General features: G+C 47.4%; 1 protein-coding gene across 1 annotated transcript in view; it reads right to left on the minus strand.

Annotated features, from left to right (window-relative positions):
* Positions 1-1363: 1363 nt before the first annotated feature.
* LOC129336045 (uncharacterized) overlaps positions 1364-20991 on the minus strand; it is a 38609-nt gene continuing 18981 nt past the window's right edge. The window contains exons 7-20 of the mRNA XM_054989012.1: positions 20635-20772; positions 18550-18735; positions 17197-17299; positions 15071-15212; positions 13747-13930; positions 12003-12102; positions 10872-10990; positions 9915-9952; positions 8936-9048; positions 6076-6224; positions 5589-5683; positions 3889-3967; positions 2954-3062; positions 1364-1990 (exon numbers count right to left, since the gene is read on the minus strand). Coding sequence (XP_054844987.1) covers positions 1917-1990; positions 2954-3062; positions 3889-3967; positions 5589-5683; positions 6076-6224; positions 8936-9048; positions 9915-9952; positions 10872-10990; positions 12003-12102; positions 13747-13930; positions 15071-15212; positions 17197-17299; positions 18550-18735; positions 20635-20772 — 1629 coding nt within the window. The 3' untranslated portion in view covers positions 1364-1916. The remainder of the gene's footprint in view (positions 1991-2953; positions 3063-3888; positions 3968-5588; positions 5684-6075; positions 6225-8935; positions 9049-9914; positions 9953-10871; positions 10991-12002; positions 12103-13746; positions 13931-15070; positions 15213-17196; positions 17300-18549; positions 18736-20634; positions 20773-20991) is intronic.

The following is a 20991-nucleotide window of genomic DNA, read 5'->3' on the forward strand; positions in this document are numbered from 1 at the left end:
AATAATTACGTAATGGGTGGGGGTGACCAAGCGACAGCCAAGGCTAGTCCCCAGTTTGTCAGAAGTAGGGTTGGTGTGCACAGAACGCCAAAGAGCAGAGCAGCAGCAGCAGCAGTAGAGCTAACCAAACAGGCAGCTGCGCCGAAATCCCAATTTGAAGCAATCGCTGGGCTAGCACATTGCACTCCTTTTCCAAGGTGACATAAGCAGAAATGAACCAAAGTGCCCCCCCCCCCGAGGTTATGCTGTAAATGCTGGGCCAGGGACAACACTGCCATCTGCAGCCTTGGCAATTAAAAGTCAGGTTTCCAGATCCTTGCTGCTGCACCTGCTGCTCTAAAATTATTTTATATATTTTGTGATTATGAGCAGAAAGCACAACACATACATTTAAAAACGTCATATACTCTGATCCAAACGGAGAGGCTGTTTGCGCTACAAGGCTTAAATGAATCGGGACTACAAAAAGGTCGCAGGAACCGCAAACGTGGCAGAGAGCTCTAGTACAGCCTTCTTGAGCCATCTAACCTGCAGCCTGCTCCTTATGTAAACTGCAGAAAGCAAGCAAAATTTGTATCCGTGCCCCCCCGCCGCCCCGTGCCGTCACTCTCAGCCCCCTGCGCTAGAACAGCTACAGTGTTTGCCTAACCACTGGATCTCAGACTAGTCGTTCTGTCTCGATATTATGGAGGAAGGACAAACTACGTAGGCGACCCTGTTCCCCATGGAGGAAAGAAGATAAAAACAAAATAAATACAAAGCCTACTAGAAATGCTAAGGGCTAGCAGCTTGTTAAGCTGAGGTTACATTACAGCCAAATGCTGTACATTCCAATTGTGCACTTGTCCCGCATTATAGAAGTTTCACTCCCCTCGCCCCCCTTGCCCAGTCCTTTTTGTCAAAACTTTTTACGGGTAAGTAAGGGTGCGGCCATCTCACAAACCCACGCCCTGTTCCATCCGTTGCCTAGTCTGCTGTGCGTGCACCAGGCCTGCCCCTCCCCACTTCATTCCATGCAGTTGCACCCTACACCACACCAATATTAAATCTCATCTGATTTCCCCCATCCTCGCTCCCTTTAGCATCTTGGGGGCATTCTTCCATTTAAACCACAACTTGACTTCACACTAGCAGCAGTACCCTTGAAAACTTACAAGTATGCCAATTCACACGGCAATTACTTTGCACACATCTCCAAATACTACAAACTCTGCCGCTGTTGTGTGGGGTGCCTGGCACTAGAGGGAACGTGCGTTGCAAGCAGCGGCAGCTTGGGTGATTCCGCCGTTCTTTCCTCACATTGCGTCGTCACAAAAAAGATTCACACAATACTTAAGCAGAGACTTATTTTGCCAAACCCATAATCAATACAAATTTCTTTTTAATGGCAAACTGCAATACCACATCAAATAGCATCCTTAACGGTGCTGAGAATCTAAAGACTTCCTTGGAAGTCCTTGTCAACGGCAGCAACAAGGATGTGAGGTAGCCATTGTTAACACATTGCTATGTATCAGTCTTTTTTTAAAAAAGATCAGCCAACGTGAGAGTTTTCTGGACCTCAGGAACACTGTGTGCGGCAGAAGAGCTTTCCATTTCCGTCATCAGGATCCCTTCTTGGGGCCAGAGAAATCTGCCAGCAGAGATGTTGACTTCCAACTCCACCTTTCATTTAAAATATTGATATGCATAGGGGTGGGACGCAGAGTTGCAAAGGTCAAGACGGTGGCAGAAATTCCTTCCTCCCACAGAGGCAGGCGGGCTTCACGGTTTTTAAAAAAGCCAGGCCTGAGCCAAGTCCCTGAGAGAAATCCTTCTTGAAGGAAAAGCTGCTGATGAATAGGAGCAGCTGCCTTCCCAAAGGGTGTGGAGCGGGGAAAAGATGGTATGAAGGTGAAGGCCCGCAGAACTTTGCTTTAGCAGCCCGCGGGCGAGGGAGCGAAGAAGTACACCGCCAGGAGAATGAAGTAGACCATCACCAACACTGTGCCTGCGAGAAGAGAGCAGAGAACATGCCGGCATTAGGAGAGCTCTGGATCCAAGCCTTGCCTACTACAGTTGGAAGGGGGCCAATGTAATGTGCGAACTGGCTGAGCCCAACAGCAGAAATGACCAGCACTAAAATCTAGGCATCTCCCCCCCAGCCACAAACGTGCTCTTCTTCCCCTTCCTCGTAACTTTACATATAACTATCTGTGATGGTGGGGAGGGCAGGGCTTCGTTGTGAAGCAGTGAGGGGGAGGCACCAGGACTCAAGGTAGAAAATGACATTTTGTGATCAAAAAGCAACGGGGGGCAGGCCTCGTTAAATGAAGTGCACTCTGCACATGTTCAAGGGTGCCTTAAAGTATTTTTGTTTCATATGTCCCAGGGTTCAGCAATGGCATGCGAGACATTTGCCAAGCCCCAAATGGGCGCTTTATTGCCTGCAGGCACTGGGACAATGTGAACCCTTTTTCTGGCTCCTTTGTCCTTTAAAGGGGGGGCAGCTCTCTCTCTGGCTCTAATCTCCCCCCACCCCGAACACTTATTGCGCCTACAGAAAAAATAAACATGAGCCAATGGAAGTTATGTAAAAAAGTAAAGGTAGTCCCCCTGTGCAAGCACCAAGTCATGCTGGAGGTCAATTTACATATAGTATTTCACATAACTTGTGTCATTTCCACTAGCTGATGTCATAAAACTGGCCAGAGTGCTAGTAACTCCCTCCTCCCCAACCTTTTCTTCTTCAAAACTTCTTCAAAAGAAAACAAAACTTCCAAAGATGCCATTTATGATGTTGCTTTGAGCCCCAGAGAGCAAGGTGGACTACAAATGTAGTAAATAAATAGTGCTTAGTCCTGTGTCCGCCCCCCTCCCACCCACATCTGTTGCCTATTGGAAGTAGTGATCTGAGTCTGGGTAACCCAGGAGCCAGCGTCAGACCAGCCTCGAGAAGGCACATATCCGTTACCTTGGAAGTAGTCACATTTGCCATCCATAAAGATATAGTTCATGAGTACCACGCTGAACATGCTGGCGTAGACGTGGAGGTCACTGAAGACAAGGATGAAGTCTGTAGCCTGCAAACAAGAGAATGGGAATTTAAAAACACCCCTGGGGTGGGGTTAATTGTTAGACCAGGATTTAGGAGAGCCAGGTTCAACCCCACCCGGCAGCTGGCCAGATGACCTTGAGTCAGTCACACACACTCAGCCTCATCTACCTCCCAGGACTGTTGGAAGGATAAAACAGAAGGCAGGATATAAATGAAGTAAATAATAAAGTTTGCTGATCAATCCCTGTTTCATTCAGATAGTCTAATCTCATTCAGACCCCAAGAGGGAAGCTGTCCCACCCTTACAGCAAGGGACTTTCTTCTGGCAGAATCCAACCAGCTATTAGTCTCTTTTTTTCGTCTGCACAAATTTTGCACATAGCATCAAATAGGGTCAGTGGGCGCCTGGGTGATTTGAGGGCTGCTCCAACCGCCTGGACCAGTCCCAGGTGAAACAAAGACTGGGGAGGTTAGAGAGGGTGTCAGATGATTATGAGATGGGGGGCGGGAAATCAAGATCCCTTAATCTTGCTTGGGATTGCTATGTCTCTCAGCCTCTTTGTGCTACTTATGCAAAGAAGTTGAAGCCTGCCAACAGTAAATCAACCTCACAGGCCCTCTGCTGGCATGAAGGCTGGCCAATTTTTCTCCCATTAGGAGCCTTTTTAGTGCAAGTGCTCTGAAATGCGGCAAAAGAAAAGAACCCCATTAGCCTCCTGCGAACTTTGTATCGCCTGGGAGAACATAGCAGGACGGAACAATGGAGATCAAGTTGGGTGGGGCGAGGAAGAGAGTGCCTGTTTGCAGGAGGGAGAAAGGTGCTCTTCTCTGGTTCCAGTCTCAGTACTCACATAGAAGACTGTGAAAAGCACCAGGATGGGTATCTGCAACATGCACACCTGGACTGCGATGCAGCTCCCGATTTCAATGCTAGAGCCGAAAAGAGACATTTGGAAAGTGAAATAGTTTGCCAGAACCATCAGGTACTTTGCTGTCCACATTTTTAAAAATACGAACAAACAGCAGCAGTGTACCACACAACTTCTAGACAGCCAGTGGTACAGCCTGGCAGCCAAGAGACTACAGCACAGGGAACGGCAGCTCAGATCTCACACCTCCCACAAACTCTGCAGTTGCTGTAGAAAGCCACACGCAACCCAAACTCTGTCCCCGTCATCTGCAACTCGGGGCTCCTCTCAGCCTCTGACAGGGAAGCTGTGGTTATCTTGCTGTAATTTTTCCATGTATTTGCAGTAAATGGTGGGGGGGGGGGATTTCAAAGCAGTAAATAAATGCTTGGAATCTGGTCTGAGCACACCCAGCCGTAATGCCTTTTTATCTAGGATGCGTCAAACTCCATGGTCGGGCCATGCTTTGCTAGCAAAACCAAACACAACAAGCTGTGAAAACTAATCAAATCACAAGTTAAAGAATGTGATACTTTGGATCCCATTAATTTCTGACTGCTCTGAGAAAGATTTCTGAAATGGGGACAATGAACTGGATTACCCATCGCGGTCACAGCTGGAATCATGTTCTTTCAGGAATCAAGGACCAATTTGGTTTATTTCAAGTATAGCAGGACAGCTCACAATTTTAAAATTATTTATGAATGAACTATATCCAGGGCTTTTTTCTAGGAAAAGAGGTGGTGGAACTCAGTGGGTTGCCAGCAGAGGGGGCAACTCTTGGTGGGAGGTGGTGCCCCTGATACCACATGCGCGCATGCTCCCAGGACCAATGACATCACTTTGGGTCAGCTGGAACAAGGAGGGAGTTTTTAAAAGTTTAAATCACCCTCAGCGAAAATGGTCACATGGCTGGTGGCCCCGCCCCCTGATCTCCAGACAGAGGGAGGTTTAGATTGCCCTCTGCACCGCTCCAGCGGCAAGGAGGGCAATCTGAACTCCCCTCTGTCTGGAGATCAGGGGGCGGGGCCACCAGCCATGTGACCATTTTCAAGAGGTTCCAGAACTCCGTTCCACCGCATTCCCGCTGAAAAAAAGCCCTGACTATATCTGCACTGACACTTTAAAGAGGTGAAATTTTTTTTTCCTGCTATATTTGGACTTGATAGATTGTGAAATTTGAGTGGGTCTGATATTGACATTACTTATGCTATTATGTTAATGAACTGTTTAGTTAAATCTTTGAAGAGCTTTGTTAGCTATTAAAAAGCTTTGTAACTGATTAAATACACATGCATTTAAATCTTACGATTCTTGTATTATTAAGAACTTGACTAAATATAAGCATTTGACTTGTGATTTAGTTAGGTTCCCCGGCTTATTGTGTTTGCTTTGCTAGCAAAACCATTAAGACTGAACAATCTGAAGCGTGGGGGGGCGGGCCTTAATACCCAAGGGCATGGACAGGGCTGCCAAGGGCCCTGGGAATGCTTTGTTTGAATGCTGCCTCTTCGTCCTCTCTGATCCCTGGCTTCAAAGTGGATCTTTTTGTTTCCCTAACCCTTTGAGAAGAGGACATGCTAGAACACTAGAAGCAAGAATCGTTTACATTTTCTTGGAAGGGAAGCATCGGATGGACCCACCTCAAGCTGAGATTGTTCTGCAAGGCAAACTGGATCCCGTTGACTATCTCGGGAAGCTCCGGCACCATGGCAAGCACTGTCACACCGATGAAATACTGATGAGAAAGGGAGAAAGTATGACTTAGCTCACGGCTGGCCGCTGCTCTCGGCCAGCCCAAGACTTGCTCACGCCCTCTGCTGGGGGTGAGGCAGGATTGCCACCGGAATGTCTCCCAGATCATAGGGTGAGATATTAGCCACTATACCACACGGGCACTCATGAGCAGCCATCTTACACCACATCAGACCCTGTTCTCTCTAGCCTATTAGTGTGTACTCTGACAAATGCCCACTTCCCTAGGAGCCCTACCTCTGCCGCCTAATGCTCTTTAAGTGGAAGGGCTAGGGGACTGGGACACTCTGCCTCCGAGCCGGACTGCTTGCTGCCAGTCATGAAGAGGACAGCACCATGCTTTCCCCTGCTGCCCCCCCCCCCCCGGCTGCTTACCTGTGACACCGTTGAGCTGCTTAGGATGGGGCTGATGTGCTCCGTGGCCAGGTCAGCACAGGCCGACATACCCAAAGTGGACACCAAGAGGATGATCAGGGCCCGGCAACGGGACCAATGGACCACCGCATGGTGGTGATGCCCAGGCACTAGGGAGAACAGAGAGGTGCCCATTGCAGGCAAGGAGAAGCCAGAGGGCAAGGCCCAGCCCACCACCCAGCCCACAGCAACACGACCCAGTCACTCCCAGGAACCCAACTTAGCCCCTAAAAAGATTCCCGGAGAAGCAGAACCCAGAAAAACGCACGTCTCATAAAGACACCTCATTGATGTACCTTACATTGTCAAGTTTTCTACTTTGAATTTCTCTGTGGACCACAGATGCAGCTCTTGATTTTTTAAAAAAGAAAGTACAATACAGGCACACAAAGGTCTCTCCGCCTTAGAGGCCATCTAGTCCAACGGCCTGTTTAATGCAGGAAACCTGAAACTTCAACATCCCTGGCGGATGGCCGGAAGCTCACAGTGAATGGGAAGAGGACAAGATCGTGGCTCTCCAAGACGAGAGGTAGCGAAAAGCAGCTGTCACAGATACGGCCAGAAGTATAAAGGAGATAATGGAGGACAAATCTGCAGGCCAGAATCAGGCCTGGACTGGGTTCTCTGCTAATCATAACAAACAGGGGAGTCCAGAAGCCCCAAAATGAACAGCCCCAGAGAGGAAAGAAGCAGCTACGAAATCATTAGACCTCTAGTAGATTAGAAATAGCATAACATATCTATAGATATAAAATGCATCTGACCCCAGGTGGGAGAAGAGTCTGAGAATGGCAAGAATGTCCCAACTAAATACAGGAGTAAAAATATCACTCAAAGACCGGGTGCATAAATCCGGGTGCAACAGATGTAGGAGAAAACTGTAACCGCTATTTTTGTGTTTTGGGATATGATTAAAAGCAGTAAGAACGAGTTAGCACAGCATTCATACGTTTTGTAAAGAAGATACACAAGTACTGAAAACTCCGCATGGTGTTTGAAATTACAAGGTAATTAGTGACCTCTATCAAGAAGTTAGCCAGCTATTATTGAAAGATCAAATACCTATACATATGAGGGTCTGAACTGATTGTGAACTCTCTCTTAAAAGGGCCACCTTGCTTGTAAATGCTGTCCTTTTACTACCTATGCAGAACCAATGGATGGTATCATCATATTCTTTTAAGTTAGTTTGACAGATGCAAATAATTATGTTTTAATAAGATAAAATGGAAGCCAGGATTCCCGAGTAATTATTTTCACTTGTGTACTGTACCCCAAAATGAAACAAAAACATTCTTGAGGTGAACTTCTTTCCAGGAGATGAAGGATCTGCGATAGGAGAGCAAACTAGATGCCTAGGGCTCCTTAACTGCATGCCTGTATCTGAAACAGGCCTGCAAAGAGTCCAGTAGTACCTTTAAGACGAACCAACTTTACAGTAGCATAAGCTTTCGAGAACCACAGCTCTCTTCTTCAGATGCATGGAGGGTATGAAGAAACTGGTCAGATATATACAGGTGGTGAGGGGAGAAGGGGAGAGGGTGCAGGGAGTGAGGGCCATGTAAATGCAAATTTGTTGCAAAAGTCATGAAAGAGGTGGAGTGTGCAATCCAGGCTGGGTGGAGAGTGCAATCCAGATTGCACACACCTCCTCTTTTGTGACTTTTACAACTGATTTGCATTTACATGGCCCTCACTCCCTGCACGCCCCCCCCCCCTCACCACCTATATATCTCTGGCCAGTTTCTTCATACCCTCCATGCATCTGACAGAGAGCTGTGGTTCTCGAAAGCTTATGCTACAATAAAGTTGGTTAGTCTTAAAGGTGCTACTGGACTCTTTACTATTTCGCAACTACAGACTAACACGGCTAACTCCTCTGGATCTGCCTGCAAAGAATCACCAAGAACGCAGCCAAGCTACAGTCCTCGTCCCCATGGAGTCCCTCTAGAACATGGTGCAAGAAGTACTTGCACAATCTTCAAGTACTTGAAGGGCTGCAACACAGAGGATGGTGTGGAGTTGTTTTCTGCTGCCCCAGAAGCTTGGGCCAGAACAAACAGGTTTAAATTAAATCAAAAGAGCTTTCGGCTAAACATTAGGAAGAACTTCCTGACAGAGCGGTCCCTCAGTGGAACAGGCTTCCTCGGGAGGTGGTGGGCTCTCCTTCTTTGGCGGTTTTGAAGCAGAGGCTAGATGGCCATCTGATGCTGATTCTGTGAACCTGGGCAGATCATGCGAGGGAGGGCAGGAAGGGTTGCATCAGTGCTTGGTTTTCATGGCCCTTCTTACATGCCTAGGGTGGTGCCGATCACCACCTTGGGGACAGGTGGCGGTTTTCCACAGGCTGGTCCCTTCCGACCCTATCGTTCTGATTCTAAGGATTTAGGCCTTCTCTATTTAGGAGTTTCATCCAATCACCTTATCATACTGGATATGTGGAGGGAGACAGAGATGGAAGGAGGGAGACAGAGACTGAGGATTCCCGTAGTCCTTAACAGAGCTCGGCGAAGGTTAACCAAAATGGCTTTGCAGTATAGACATGGGCCAAGCCTCCGATGGGCCGCCCCTCCGTAAAGCCAGTATATGTGAGAAGAGTTTCCACAGTTCTTGTGACAGCAGGCATTTCCTGCTCTTAATTTATGCCTTGAGAAATCTACAGGGACACCAGACACCCTCACAGGAAGAAATCAGCTGCCAAACCAACAGATAGCCTCAACATCCCGAATCCTGCGGACGGCACTCTCCCCGTCTTTCTGACAGGCCCCCAGAGGTTGGCCAGAGTCCCGTTCTGCCCCAAACTCCCAGTCCGAGGACTTACTGTGGCAGTCACTGACGTGGATGTCGTAGATGTGGGAGTGAGTTTTCAGGGTGAAGAAGAGCCCAATGAGATACGCCACTGGAAGCAGGACGGACACCGTGTACACCAGGGGCCTGCCACACACAAAATAAAAATTACAGTTCACACTCCTGCCCCAGTTGGAGGTAAGCCCACCAACAGAGCCCACGTACAACCCTCCCCCATCAACTACTCCCCAGCGGCTGCCAATCAGAGGGATTTTGCCTCTGAACCCAGAGGCCTCATTCAGACATCACGGCTAATCGCCAGCAATAGATCTCTCCTACCTAGCTCTGGCCAATTCGCTTTGAAACACATCTAAGCTGGCGGCCGTCATGGTCTGATCTGGCAACCCCCTTGGGGCAGGGAGTTCCACAAGTCGAAAGGACTATTGGTGTGAAGTAGTTCTTCCTTTTGAAATAGAAAAGAGCCCAGTAGCATCTTTAAGACTAACCGACTTTACTGTAGCATAAGCTTTTGAGAATCACAGTTCTCTTTGTCAGAGGCATGGTTTCTTCTTACCCTCCATGCATCTAACAAAGAGAACTGTGGTTCTCGAAAGCTTATGCTACAGTTTACAGCTTATGCTAAAGTTGGTTAGTCTTAAAGGTGCTACTGGACTCTTTTCTATTTTGCTACTACAGACTCACACGGCTAACTCCTCTGGATCTGTGATCATGGAAAGCTTCCTTCTGAAGGGTCTTGAACAGACCGCCAGCCAATTCCATCGGGATCTCCCCCAGTTCTAGGCTCAAAAATACATCCAAGGAGGCCTTTTGCCAGCTCCACACTCTGCTTATTTCTGCCCCGTTTTAAGAAGCTTCTCATGACCAGGAAAAATAAAATGGAGAGGAAGAGGAGGAGGTAAAAGGAGAGCAGCACCGACCAGCACGCCAAGCTGTATTCCACACCCTTGTCAGCCCCCACCGCAAAGCTCCAGCCCCATCCCAGAGGCACTTACTGGACATGGCTGTAGTACAGAGTACCGTTGTTCTCCATCTGCCAAAAAAGAAGTTCACGGTCAAATCCTGCCGCGCTTGAAGTTACAAATTCTGTGCCCAGGAAACCTGCATTTGATACTGGGTATCAGCAGAGTTGGAGCCAACGACTCCCTTCTAAAAGTGTGCCAGGTTGCGTTGGCAGCACCTCTGGAAACTTTCTGATACACAATGTGGCCCAAACATAAAAATGGGAGTATGTCGTTCATTAAGAGGAAGTGCCAACGTCCACACCTTCTGCTTTGGCTACCATCAGCAAGAGGTTTGGGGCGGGGCTTGAATGCAGAGTTCAAGATCGACCATCGAAAGGGAAATATAGCAGGGCACCCAGGGTTTCCAGATGGGCTTGGGAGATCTGCTTGCTGAGGTGGGTCAGTTCTGCTACCAGGGGGCAGACGGCTGGCACAGCATAACGAGTAGGACCAGCCATGGCAGGTGGTGCACACTGAACTTGTTCGTGTAAGGGCAGCACCATGCCCCATGGATGCTACAGACAGTTTGGTGCAGTGGTTAAGAGCAGCAGGAGTCTAATCTGGAGAGCCAGGTTTGATTCCCCACTCCTCTGCTTGAAGCCAGCTGGGTGACCTGGGGTCAGTCTCAGCTCTCTCAGAGCTCTCTTGGCCCCTCCCACCTCACAGGGTGATTTCACTGAGGACAATCATAACACACTCTGAGTGGGTTTGTCCTGAAAGGGGTATATAAATCGAAAGTTGTTATTATTCCTTCCACCAAGCACAAAGCAAGACTGGGACACAAGAATTGTGGGTGCCACCCCAACTGGATAATTCAAAATGTATTCTTGTTCAAGTTAGAATTTTAATTCATAGGGCTTAACATAAAGTTGTCCAAAGCACACCGAGCTTACAGGCACCAGGGCTGGTAAGCACTCCCCACCCCGGGGAGGTCAGGTTTCTACTCACCAGGTCAAAGTGGCAGCTCTGGCAGACGTAGTGCCCTGCTGCCTCTTGGGTGATGTTCTGGCACTCCCCACAGACGAGCCGCCCGTACACTTTGGAGAAGAGGGTGGGAGCAAACACACCTGGCCAAGGACAGCACAAGCAGATCATTGGCTGAACAGCCAAGAAGCATTTGGGCTGCGTTGTCTGTGACTCTATGCCACAGCCAAGGGCAAATTAACCTGTTCCTTACTGGGCAGACTTGGATAGTTTTCCCAGCAGCGCCTGCAGCTGCCAGCATGAACTCAACCTTTTTGGTTTGCGTCGCAAGCACAGGGGCCCACAAGTCAAAAGCAGGATCAACAAACTGACCCATGCTAAAGAAGAACGTGTTTGCCCTCCTCTTGCCCAGCTCTGCATACACTGAGTTGGCAGTTCAGTTGCAAAAATGGGGTATGACACTTTATTAAGGCAGTTTCAAAGCTCTGGTGTTCAAGGAAGAAAAGTATGTGACGTAACAGGCGCTAGCCAATAGAGGACAATCTGAGTTAAGTTTTTCCCCCTCCTCAATTCGCAATGAACCCCAGTGGAAAATTGATAAGCTATTTCTTTCTGAGAACTCACCCTGGGGCAGGGGAAAAACACATTTAAAGGGCAGCAAAAGATGCGTGGAGAGAACCGTACCCTTCCAGTGCCTCTTACTGCAATTTCCCTCTTCTGCAGGTGACCTTCTACTCTGCAAGGAACCTACCCAGCCTCTTCCCTCTCCCTTACCATTGCCCTGCATCTTCCTCCAGCATTCCTGTTGCAACTGCACTCAGCTCCATACAGCGTTACACCCATGGAGACCCATTCAGAGCCCAAGGAAACACGGTGACCAGGACTAGGGGCCAACCCACAGCTTAATGCACACATTGCTGTCCCCCCACAGCTGCCATTCTTTTAGCGAACACATTTCTTCAGACAGTGGGTAGAAGCCACACAATACACTTTAATGCACTGTAGTGCTGTAGAAGCGGCCACTGGAAAAAATGGCCCAGTATTAGCAACCATGAAAGTGCTCTTAAAGGCACCTTGGTAGATACCGCCGAAGGGGCCACAGGCGAGCGGGGAAAGGGGCAGCAAGCTCTAGCAACTCTGATCAACATCACTTACCTCCTACGGACAAGAAGAGAAGGGCAGAGCTCACCCCGGCAGACCGGCTGTTGAACCTCTGCTCTTGGTGCCGGGTTCCTCCGATCACCATGCACAAGCCCTTGAAGGTAAGGAAGACACAGTTGGTGTAAACTCTGCTCTCGCCAGCCGAGAAGACACAACACCCAGAGGAAAAAAATCAGGAGACTTTTCCGTTCTGTACACGGGACTGGAAGCGTACGGACACCTGCCACCGCCTCCTTGGGGCCTCAAAACCCCCTTTCTCTGCCCCATGCTACCTTCTTCTCCCAAACAGCGAGGAGGAGAAAAAGGTTGGATCAATGACACTTCCAAGATCTGTAAGGCAAGACATTTTTTAAAAAAGGAAGCTTCATATTCTAGTAAAGTTGTACAACTGCAACAGACCAGAAGAGAGGAATTGGGTTAAAAGGAGCAAAAAGTGCATTTTATTGGGAGGGTGAGCGTAGAAATCAACACACGTATAAATAGTAAAGAGTCCAGTAGCACCTTTAAGACTAACCAACTTTATTGTAGCATAAGCTTTTGAGAGCCACAGCTCTCTTCATCAGATGCATCTGACGAAGAGAGCTGTGGCTCTTAAAAGCTTATGCTACAATCAAGTAATAATAATAACAACATTCGATCTATATACTGCCCTTCAGGATGACTTAACACTCACTCAGAGCAGTTTATAAAGTATGTTATTATTATCCCCACAACAAAACACCCTGTGAGGTGGGTGGGGCTGAGAGAGTTCTGAGAGAGCTGTGACTGACCCAAGGTCACCCAGCTGGCTTCAAGTGGAGGAGTGGGGAATCAAACGCAGCTCTCCAAATTAGAGTCCTGCTCCTCTTAACCACTACACCAAACTAGCTCTCACTACACCAAACTGGCTCTTAGTTGGTTAGTCTTAAAGGTGCTACTGGACTCTTTACGATTTTGCTACTACAGACTAACACGGCTTACTCCTCTGGATCTATGACCATGTATAAATAAGTTCCAACGAAAACCAATCCCCAAAAGGGGAATGAAATCCAACACTTCAGAAGATAGCCTGACCTCTAAAGCTAGCAGAACACTTACGTCTGAGAATACCAGAATTCAGCTGACAGAGAGAAGGAGATGCGGATAGGAAGAGAATGGGACGAGCAAGGGACTGTGCGCATGGGAATTTACCCACAAAGTAAAGCTACCGAAATGGACTTTATGCCTCAGTGCAACACCTTAAATGTATCTCCAGAACTGTCAGTATGGTGACTACCAAGAGATTCCTTTCCTCTACAGAAGACCTCCAAATCTCGCCTGGTGTTTTTTCCAGTGAAGAGAAACCATTTGCTGCCTCTTGCTTCCAGAACGCCAGGGGTGCAACCTGACACCAGCCCCATCTTAAATTTGCACGCCTGCACAGCATTAAGCGCAGAATGGTGGCACGAACACATCTGAACATCAAGAGGCAGCTGCTGTTTCCCCCATCCCGTTTTGAAAACTTTTGTAACACCCAAAAGCTTGCACATTGTTTTGGAGTGTGTTCTTGATTTCGGACTGACTCCTTTACCTAAAACTGCACCCACCGTTCCCTCAAATGCCTTCTCAAAAAGGACTGCCCCATAGCCTTTTCTGTAGACCAGCAGAGATGGAGCCTTTTACCTTTCAAGAAATCCATTCCACGAGGTGGGGAGGGAGGGGCCCCCACAAATAAACCACCAACCTGGAGAGAGAAGGCAGGACAGAGCAACAGACTCACCGGGATAAAAAGGACGCAGCCTATGAGGGTCCCCGTCAAAGCAGACTTGACGATTTCTTCGTAGCACTTGTTCTTTTCACGAGCACCTTTGATGAGCGCCGTAATGTAGAATGTCAGTTCGGTGATGGAGCCAAAAGTGGCGTTCACCACAGCCCCCACTGCGAAGTTACTCTGGGCGGAGATACTGGAAAACAAAGAGAAAGCGGTGGAGAGCTTTAAAAGGCAATGCTGTCGAGCCCAACCAGTCGAACGTCGATGTGGGAAGTCTGGATTCAGAGAGCTGCTTGGCCATGAAGCGAAGTCAACTGCCCCTACCTTGCAGGGTTGTTGTGAGGACAAACTGGGAAAGGGAGAACCCACATTTGCCCCCCTTGCAATAAAAAATGTGATGGAGACTGTAGGAAGGAGCTCTGCCTTTGCCCATCATAACCCTTTTCCTAAACTATTGCTGTACATCAACGGAAAGACTTACTGGCTGGTTATCAGAGCACAACACTTCTCCATTCACAAGACACACACACCATTTGCAGTTTGGCACACCATGTGAGCTCCCCCGCACAACCAATGGACCAATGCTAGGAAGTTTTGCTGCCTGAGCTAGAAGATTCTTCTAGGTACCATACTTTCCATTTCTTTAACCTTTACCATACCCAGCTTTAGCAGATCTGCACTGGGGCATACCATACTTTGGATAGTTTTTCATTTGCATTACTTCTCTAGTTCTAGTGCAATATTTACTGGCGGTCTTTATTGTCTTATTGAATTGTTTTTTTATTTTGTAATTCACCTTAAGCCTTAGTGAGAAAGGCAGAGTCTGAAAATGCTCATTATAATAACAGTAACATTTGATTTATATTCTGCCCTTCAGGACAACTTAATGCCCACTCAGAGTGGTTTACAAAGTATGTTATCATTATCCTTATGACAATCACCCTGTGAGGTGGGGTGGGACTAAGAGAGCTCCAAACATCACCCAGCTGGCTTCAAGTGGAGGAGTGGGGAATCAAACCTGGCTCTCCAGATTAGAGTCCTGCCGCTCTTAACCCCTACACCAAACTGGCTTATCTTATCCTTGCCGTTTAGTGCAGAGATGCACGAGATTCGAATCTTCACTGAAGCCACTTTGGCTATCAAGAATTGTTTTATTCAAGTGGGGAAAATCTTAACACACTCTATCAAGATACCCATCAGCTCACACAAGCTACCGAGGCAGAGCAGCCTACAGCCTGTAACCTAGAGGAGGTGGCAGAACCCTGAAATGTTAGTGCTAGATTTAAGAGTCCCATTCCTAGGTCTCATGGTTATTCAAGTACGAGTGCCTTACCTAGCAATCGCCATGCCTATGTAGTACGACAGAGGCATTATGGAGACCAGAGCCAAGGTGAACTTCACGACCGAGTCGGTATAATGGTTATGTTTATCGCCATAACCCAGAATCAGAGTCACAATCACCAGGGGAATCAGATCTGATTGCAAGTGGATTAAGGAAAAAAGAGCACAGGCTTTTTCTTTCAGGTCTGGTTCCTTGTGGCACTGGAGTTTCCGCTTTTGGAAAAGACTTACAGTGCAATCCACTCCAGTCATTTTTGGAGGCCTGGCTTTGGGTGCCCCCACTATCTGAGCCTTGATAGGTAGCAACCCAGGGGGGCCTTCTTGGTTGTGGCACCAACACTTTCGAACTCCCTCCCCAGGAGTTCACATCCCCCTATCTTGGGGGTTCACAGATGGGGGGGGGGGCTGAAAGGAGGTCTCCGCTCTGTCTCCTGCAGGTTGGGAGGGTGAAGATGTGACAAAATAAGCTATGAGAAGGAGGCCGTGGGATTGGCCTCTATACTGTGTGCCAAATGGCCGTGTACTGCAGTTTTCTGGCTCAGCAATACTATATAAATGCTAAAAAGACTATGAACTTGTGAGATTCTTGCCTTTTTATGTTGGTGAGGTGTCATGTGTGCGCCCCCATCCATGCCATTATGCTACGCTGAGCCGACACTATGAACCATTGTTAATTCTGTATCTTGATGTCATATTACCAATGCCATAACCGCCTTGCTTTCATAGGCATACTGAAGCCGCTGGTGTCTTATCTAACGGCTGGACGCTCCCAGAGCTTCTGACCTTGTAAACTGTTTCTCATGAATTACTGTGTTTCAACTTTAATCTGCTGCCTGGTTAGAGTCTAGACCTGATATGTAAAATATGCCGAGAAGTTCGCACCAAAAGCTGTTTTGCAGTTGGGAGGGGGGATGACTATAAGAGGAATGCTTTTCGCACATTTAGTATTCCTGTCGACTTTATGATCAACCTTGAATACAATGTGATTCCTGAAATAAAGCCTTTTCACCTAAGAACGTGGATTTCTTGCTGTGAGGGTACAGGGGGTCTATCTACCATCGCCTGACATCCTGAGAACTGACAGACTTACCTGTCTCCATCATAGCCAGACTTCTTTGATCCTTTTGACATACCCCCAGTAAACTCTAGATGGTCCTTTTCCGTGGTTGTGTTTCTGTCTATATGTCCTTACTGTATTTATATATACACATTTTAAATGTTTTTTTAATATTTTAAAATATTTTAAAGTCTGATGTTTGCTACCTTGAGAACCCTATTCGGGTCGAAAGGCGGCACAGAAATGTTTAAAATTAAACGCGAACCAAAGTTACTCCTATCATTGAAAGTGAAATCAAGGGGTTCAGACGGGAGTAACTCTGCTAGGATATCTGAGAGGTGCTTGGAATACAGAGAATTGAGGCCAAGCTGAGCATTCTCACAGCTCCCATTTTGACAGAAGCGAAGGCCATGAGGCTAAACTTCAGGATGTAAACTGCACCTGGTGAAGGGCCAGTACATAAAGCTTAATCTAAGGGAAGACTCCCCATGAAATCTGGTTTGATGTTCCACCATGCAGAAGTGTTCTTTGAGCTTTGGAAGAGTGTTTCCCTCTCACCAAAAAACCTATCCCCATATTTCACATATTGGCGAATATATGGCTTTCACACAGGCATGAACCTCTGCATGTCCAGAAAATTAGGATTAAATTCTGGGCATCACCCCCCGGCCCTTCCCTATGGCCGCAGAAGGAAGTTTGCACAGAGTAAATCAAAATCATTAATCCGTTTTTTAAAAAGGTCAAGTTCGAATGCTTGGATCCAGGTTACCAAAGGAGTGGAGAACAGCTCTAGTTTCCCCCTTAGCTAAACTGACCGCCGGAAGCCCAAAATGCAGGTCACCAACTCCAAGTTGGGAAATTCCTGGAAATTTGGGGGAGGAGCTTGGAGAGGGGCAGGACCTTAGCAGAACAGACCGAGTCCACCCTCCAAATCAAACATTTGCTCCAGGGGAACTGATTTCTGTAATCTGCAGATCATACCTAAACCCAGGCAATCTTCAGGCTCCCCCTGAAGTTAGCAACCCTCCCTAGAACACAGAACCCGGTACCGAAAAGGATACTGACAGCAAAGACGTTGATCCCATCCACGGCGTACTTGTAGTAGTAAGCATTAACTGCGCGGTAGCAGCAGAGAACCACTTCAGCATCCAGGGGCACCTCTGTCTGTCAAGGGAATGGGCAGGCGGGAGAACAGAGGAAAGAAAACAAACTTTCAGAATACACTGGACTCTTGATGAACTCCACAGTTCAGAGCAACATTTCCATTCCAATTGACTTGAATCTTGCCTCAAGATATACGCTCAAGATGTTGTACTAAGATGTACTGCTTATGCAAGAAGGCATGGAGGGAAGGTGGCACGGTATAGCCCAGTCTTATCAGATCTCGGAAGCTAAGGAGGATCGGTACTGAGTTGGGAAGACTCTGCGGAGGAAGGCACTGGCCAACCACCTCTATTCTCACTTATTTATTTATTTGATTTGATTTATACCCCGCCCTCCCCACAAATGGGCTCAGGGCGGCTGAGCCCCACAAATGGGCTCAGCACGGCTAACAACCTTCATAAAACACAGTGAATCAATCAAAACCATAAAATCAATAATAATATTTAAAAGTCATTAAAATAGTCCAGAGGCAGGCTATTTAAATAAGTATTTGGGAGTCCGTATACGGGCACAGCAGATGGCCGAGGGCAGCCCCAGAAAAAGTGGCGGTCTTAGATGGAAGAAGGGGGACACCCGCTGGCACTCAGCCGAAGGCCCGGCGGAACACCTCTGCTTTACAGGCCCTGCGGAACTGTAACCGGTCCCGCAGGGCCTGGATCTCCAACGAAAGCCCCTTGCTGAGGTTGCCGTAAGTTGGTTGCAACTTGACGGCACATACACATAAAAACACACACCAGGAGAGATGCTGTGGACCCCAAGTCTGCTTTGCAACATAACATGCTTTCTGATGGACGAAATTTACGTGTAGAATTATGAAGATATAGCAGTAAGAATGTACATGAAGACTGCTCGTTTTGACCTTTAGTTGATCTAAAACTGAACTTTCCGTAGAGAAAAGAAAGTATTTAGTTACTAAGGTAAACAGAAGCTGGAATAGTAGATGCAATCCTCATTTTAACATTGATGAACTCTGAGATACGTTGTGTGCACTCTGTATTTTAACAGATCGTGTGGTGCAAAATCCTACTGTTCCCTGGACCCTCTTATCCCTTCTTTTTCCTGTATCCCTCTTTGTTTTGAAAATAAAATTAAAAAAAGAAATGTACATGTAGAAAGATGGCATAAAATTATCTAGGGTACTAGAGTGCCACCCTTTGCAAAACACCTGTACAACACAGTGTACACAGGGAGGCAGAGATGGATTACCTTGATTGGAGTGAGAAACTCTCTTGACCTGTCCCCTTTCTTACCTTCCGCAGGCGCTGCACATGGACACGCTCTGGGGGCAGCAGCAGGATCCTGGTGATCATACGATAGTTCATCTTGGCCATGGGGATGGTGAAGACCAAAAGCCAGGAGATGGAGCAGATTAGCCCATGGGCCAGGCAGAGGAATGGGTAACCCATGAAGAGCCAGACGTAAGTGCTCACACGCCACTGGGAGAAGAAAGGACAGGGGCATAGCAAAGGCTGGGCAACAGGCATAGATTCCTAGCAGACTTTACCTCATGTATGCCTGCATATCTGCCATTAACGTGTTTTGCATTTTGTACTGATCGTAACTGTTTGCTAAGGTTGTATTCTGTATACTGCACAATTCATCTGAGAGTGTGTTAACTGCTAACATGTAATGTACTGGACCAGTGGGGGTTGACTGTTATCTGTTGCAAGTATTTACTTTCACTTCTAGGGTAAGTGTCCTCGGATGCAAGCTGCGGGCAGCGAGCGATGTATCTTTTCTCAGAGTCTGAGATGATTTCATTCTGTACTCTGTCTAGCCCAAACTATTCAGTTCCTATGTAACTCTTTGGGGTTTTTGCGCCAGAACGTCAACGGACCCAAAGGGCGAGAAGTTTCCCTATAACTAGCAGTGCCCTTTTTGAATAGTCAGTTCTGCCAATTGCTACCTTTGTGTGAACACCTTGGACTGTACGGATCTCTGATAAAGTTGCTTCAACTGGAACACCTGTGTGTTAACTGTGGAGAATTTGAGGGACCTAACTGCCAGGGAGTGACATTTTCAGTGAAATCCTAAGCAGAGTTACTCCAGTCCAAACCCACTGAAATCAACAGGCTTAGACTGGAGTAACTCTGCGTAGGATTTCACTATAAAAGCACTGGCCAAAGCTGCTAGCTTTGATTTTAAAATGATCAATAGGTCACAGGCGCACACACAGGCACATCAAATTTCTAACCCTCATGATAGCATACAAAAACTGGAAAAGAAATTGACAAACGATGGGACTCTAGGTGGGTAAAGATCTTTTAGAGCCAAGCTACAAGTGATGCCTGACACAGGTTGGACACTTGTCAGCTTCCCTCAAGTTTTGATGGGAAATGTAGGCGTCCTGGTTTTACAGCCCAGTTCTCCATTACAGCTGCAAGACCAGGATGCCTACATTTCCCATCAAAACTTGAGGGAAGCTGACAAGTGTCCAACCTGTGTCAGGCATCACTTGTAGCTTGGCTCTTAGTGTAAGCTTTCCTTCACAAATCTCGCCTTCATTACCCATTTCCTCTCCCACATCCTGAGTCATCCCAGATCTCTTTGGTGCTGCTCTCAGGGCCAAGCTAGAAGTGATGAATTACACTTGAATGGCAAGTGAACAGACTTACATGTTTACTTGCATGTTCACTTGCACTCCACTCGATCACTTAGTGAACGGTGAACAGTGTTCAATCAGACACAGAGTCCCAACATGCACCATTTATTATGCTCAAACGTGAACAGTGATCACATAGTGATCGAGTGGAGTGCAAGAAAACAGGGAGGAATACAGGTGAGTCTGTTCACTTGCCATTCAAGTGTAATTCGTCACTTCTAGCTTGGCCCTCAGTCCACTGAAGGCCTCAAAATCCTCAATTCCAGCCTTCATATAGTTTACAGCTTTGAGTATTTTCTCTCTCTCCACTTCCCTTACTACATAAGAAAAAGGCTGCCGGAAATCCTCCCCCCATACATTTACTCCTCAAACACAGAGTCCAACACGCACCATTTATTATGCTCAAAAGCCCCATTGTACACAATTGTGCAATGAAATCCTTCCAAAAGTCTCATAAGGTATTACTCGCTCCATATTGTAGGAGGTAACTTTCTAAGACCACTTAATAAGTTTGTAATGGAGGGGATTTGAACTGAGGACTTCCAGTTTTACCTCCATGGCCAAGAACTAAGTTGCAAGGAACTCCACTTTAGAAGGAAAGACCCTTGGTCCCGACAGATACGAAAAAGCTACCTCCGGAGGGATTTCAGGAGCCGAATCTGCCACTCATTTGGTTCAAACCCAACGGGGGAAAAAATTAAGACAACCCCAAACAAGCTCCCCCTCGCCTTACCCAGTGAGAGACGGAGGAGTCCTTGCAAACCGGCCCCTTTCGGATGAGAAGCGGAGCCGTCTCCTTGCTCTCGTTCACTTCCGCAATGGTGTCGTAGTTGCTGAACCTCACATGGCAGTTTTGACTGTAAACTTTGGTCTGTGAGATATGGAGACAGGAAAGGACAGAGACCTCTTGTAGAACCGGGGCATACAACCTGACAGTCCAAGGGATGTTGCGCACCAGAATAGTTGTGCATCCAGTTAAGCTACAAACGCCAGAGACGAGTCTGGCCAGCGCAGCATTCAGAGCGCCATCTCTTGGCTCCACAATGGAAGATGGCAAAGATGCCACCCCATGGCAAACCCAGCCCCGGGT

This window comes from Eublepharis macularius, chromosome 9 (genome assembly GCF_028583425.1).
Source record: "Eublepharis macularius isolate TG4126 chromosome 9, MPM_Emac_v1.0, whole genome shotgun sequence".
NCBI classification, from domain to species: Eukaryota; Metazoa; Chordata; class Lepidosauria; order Squamata; family Eublepharidae; genus Eublepharis; species Eublepharis macularius.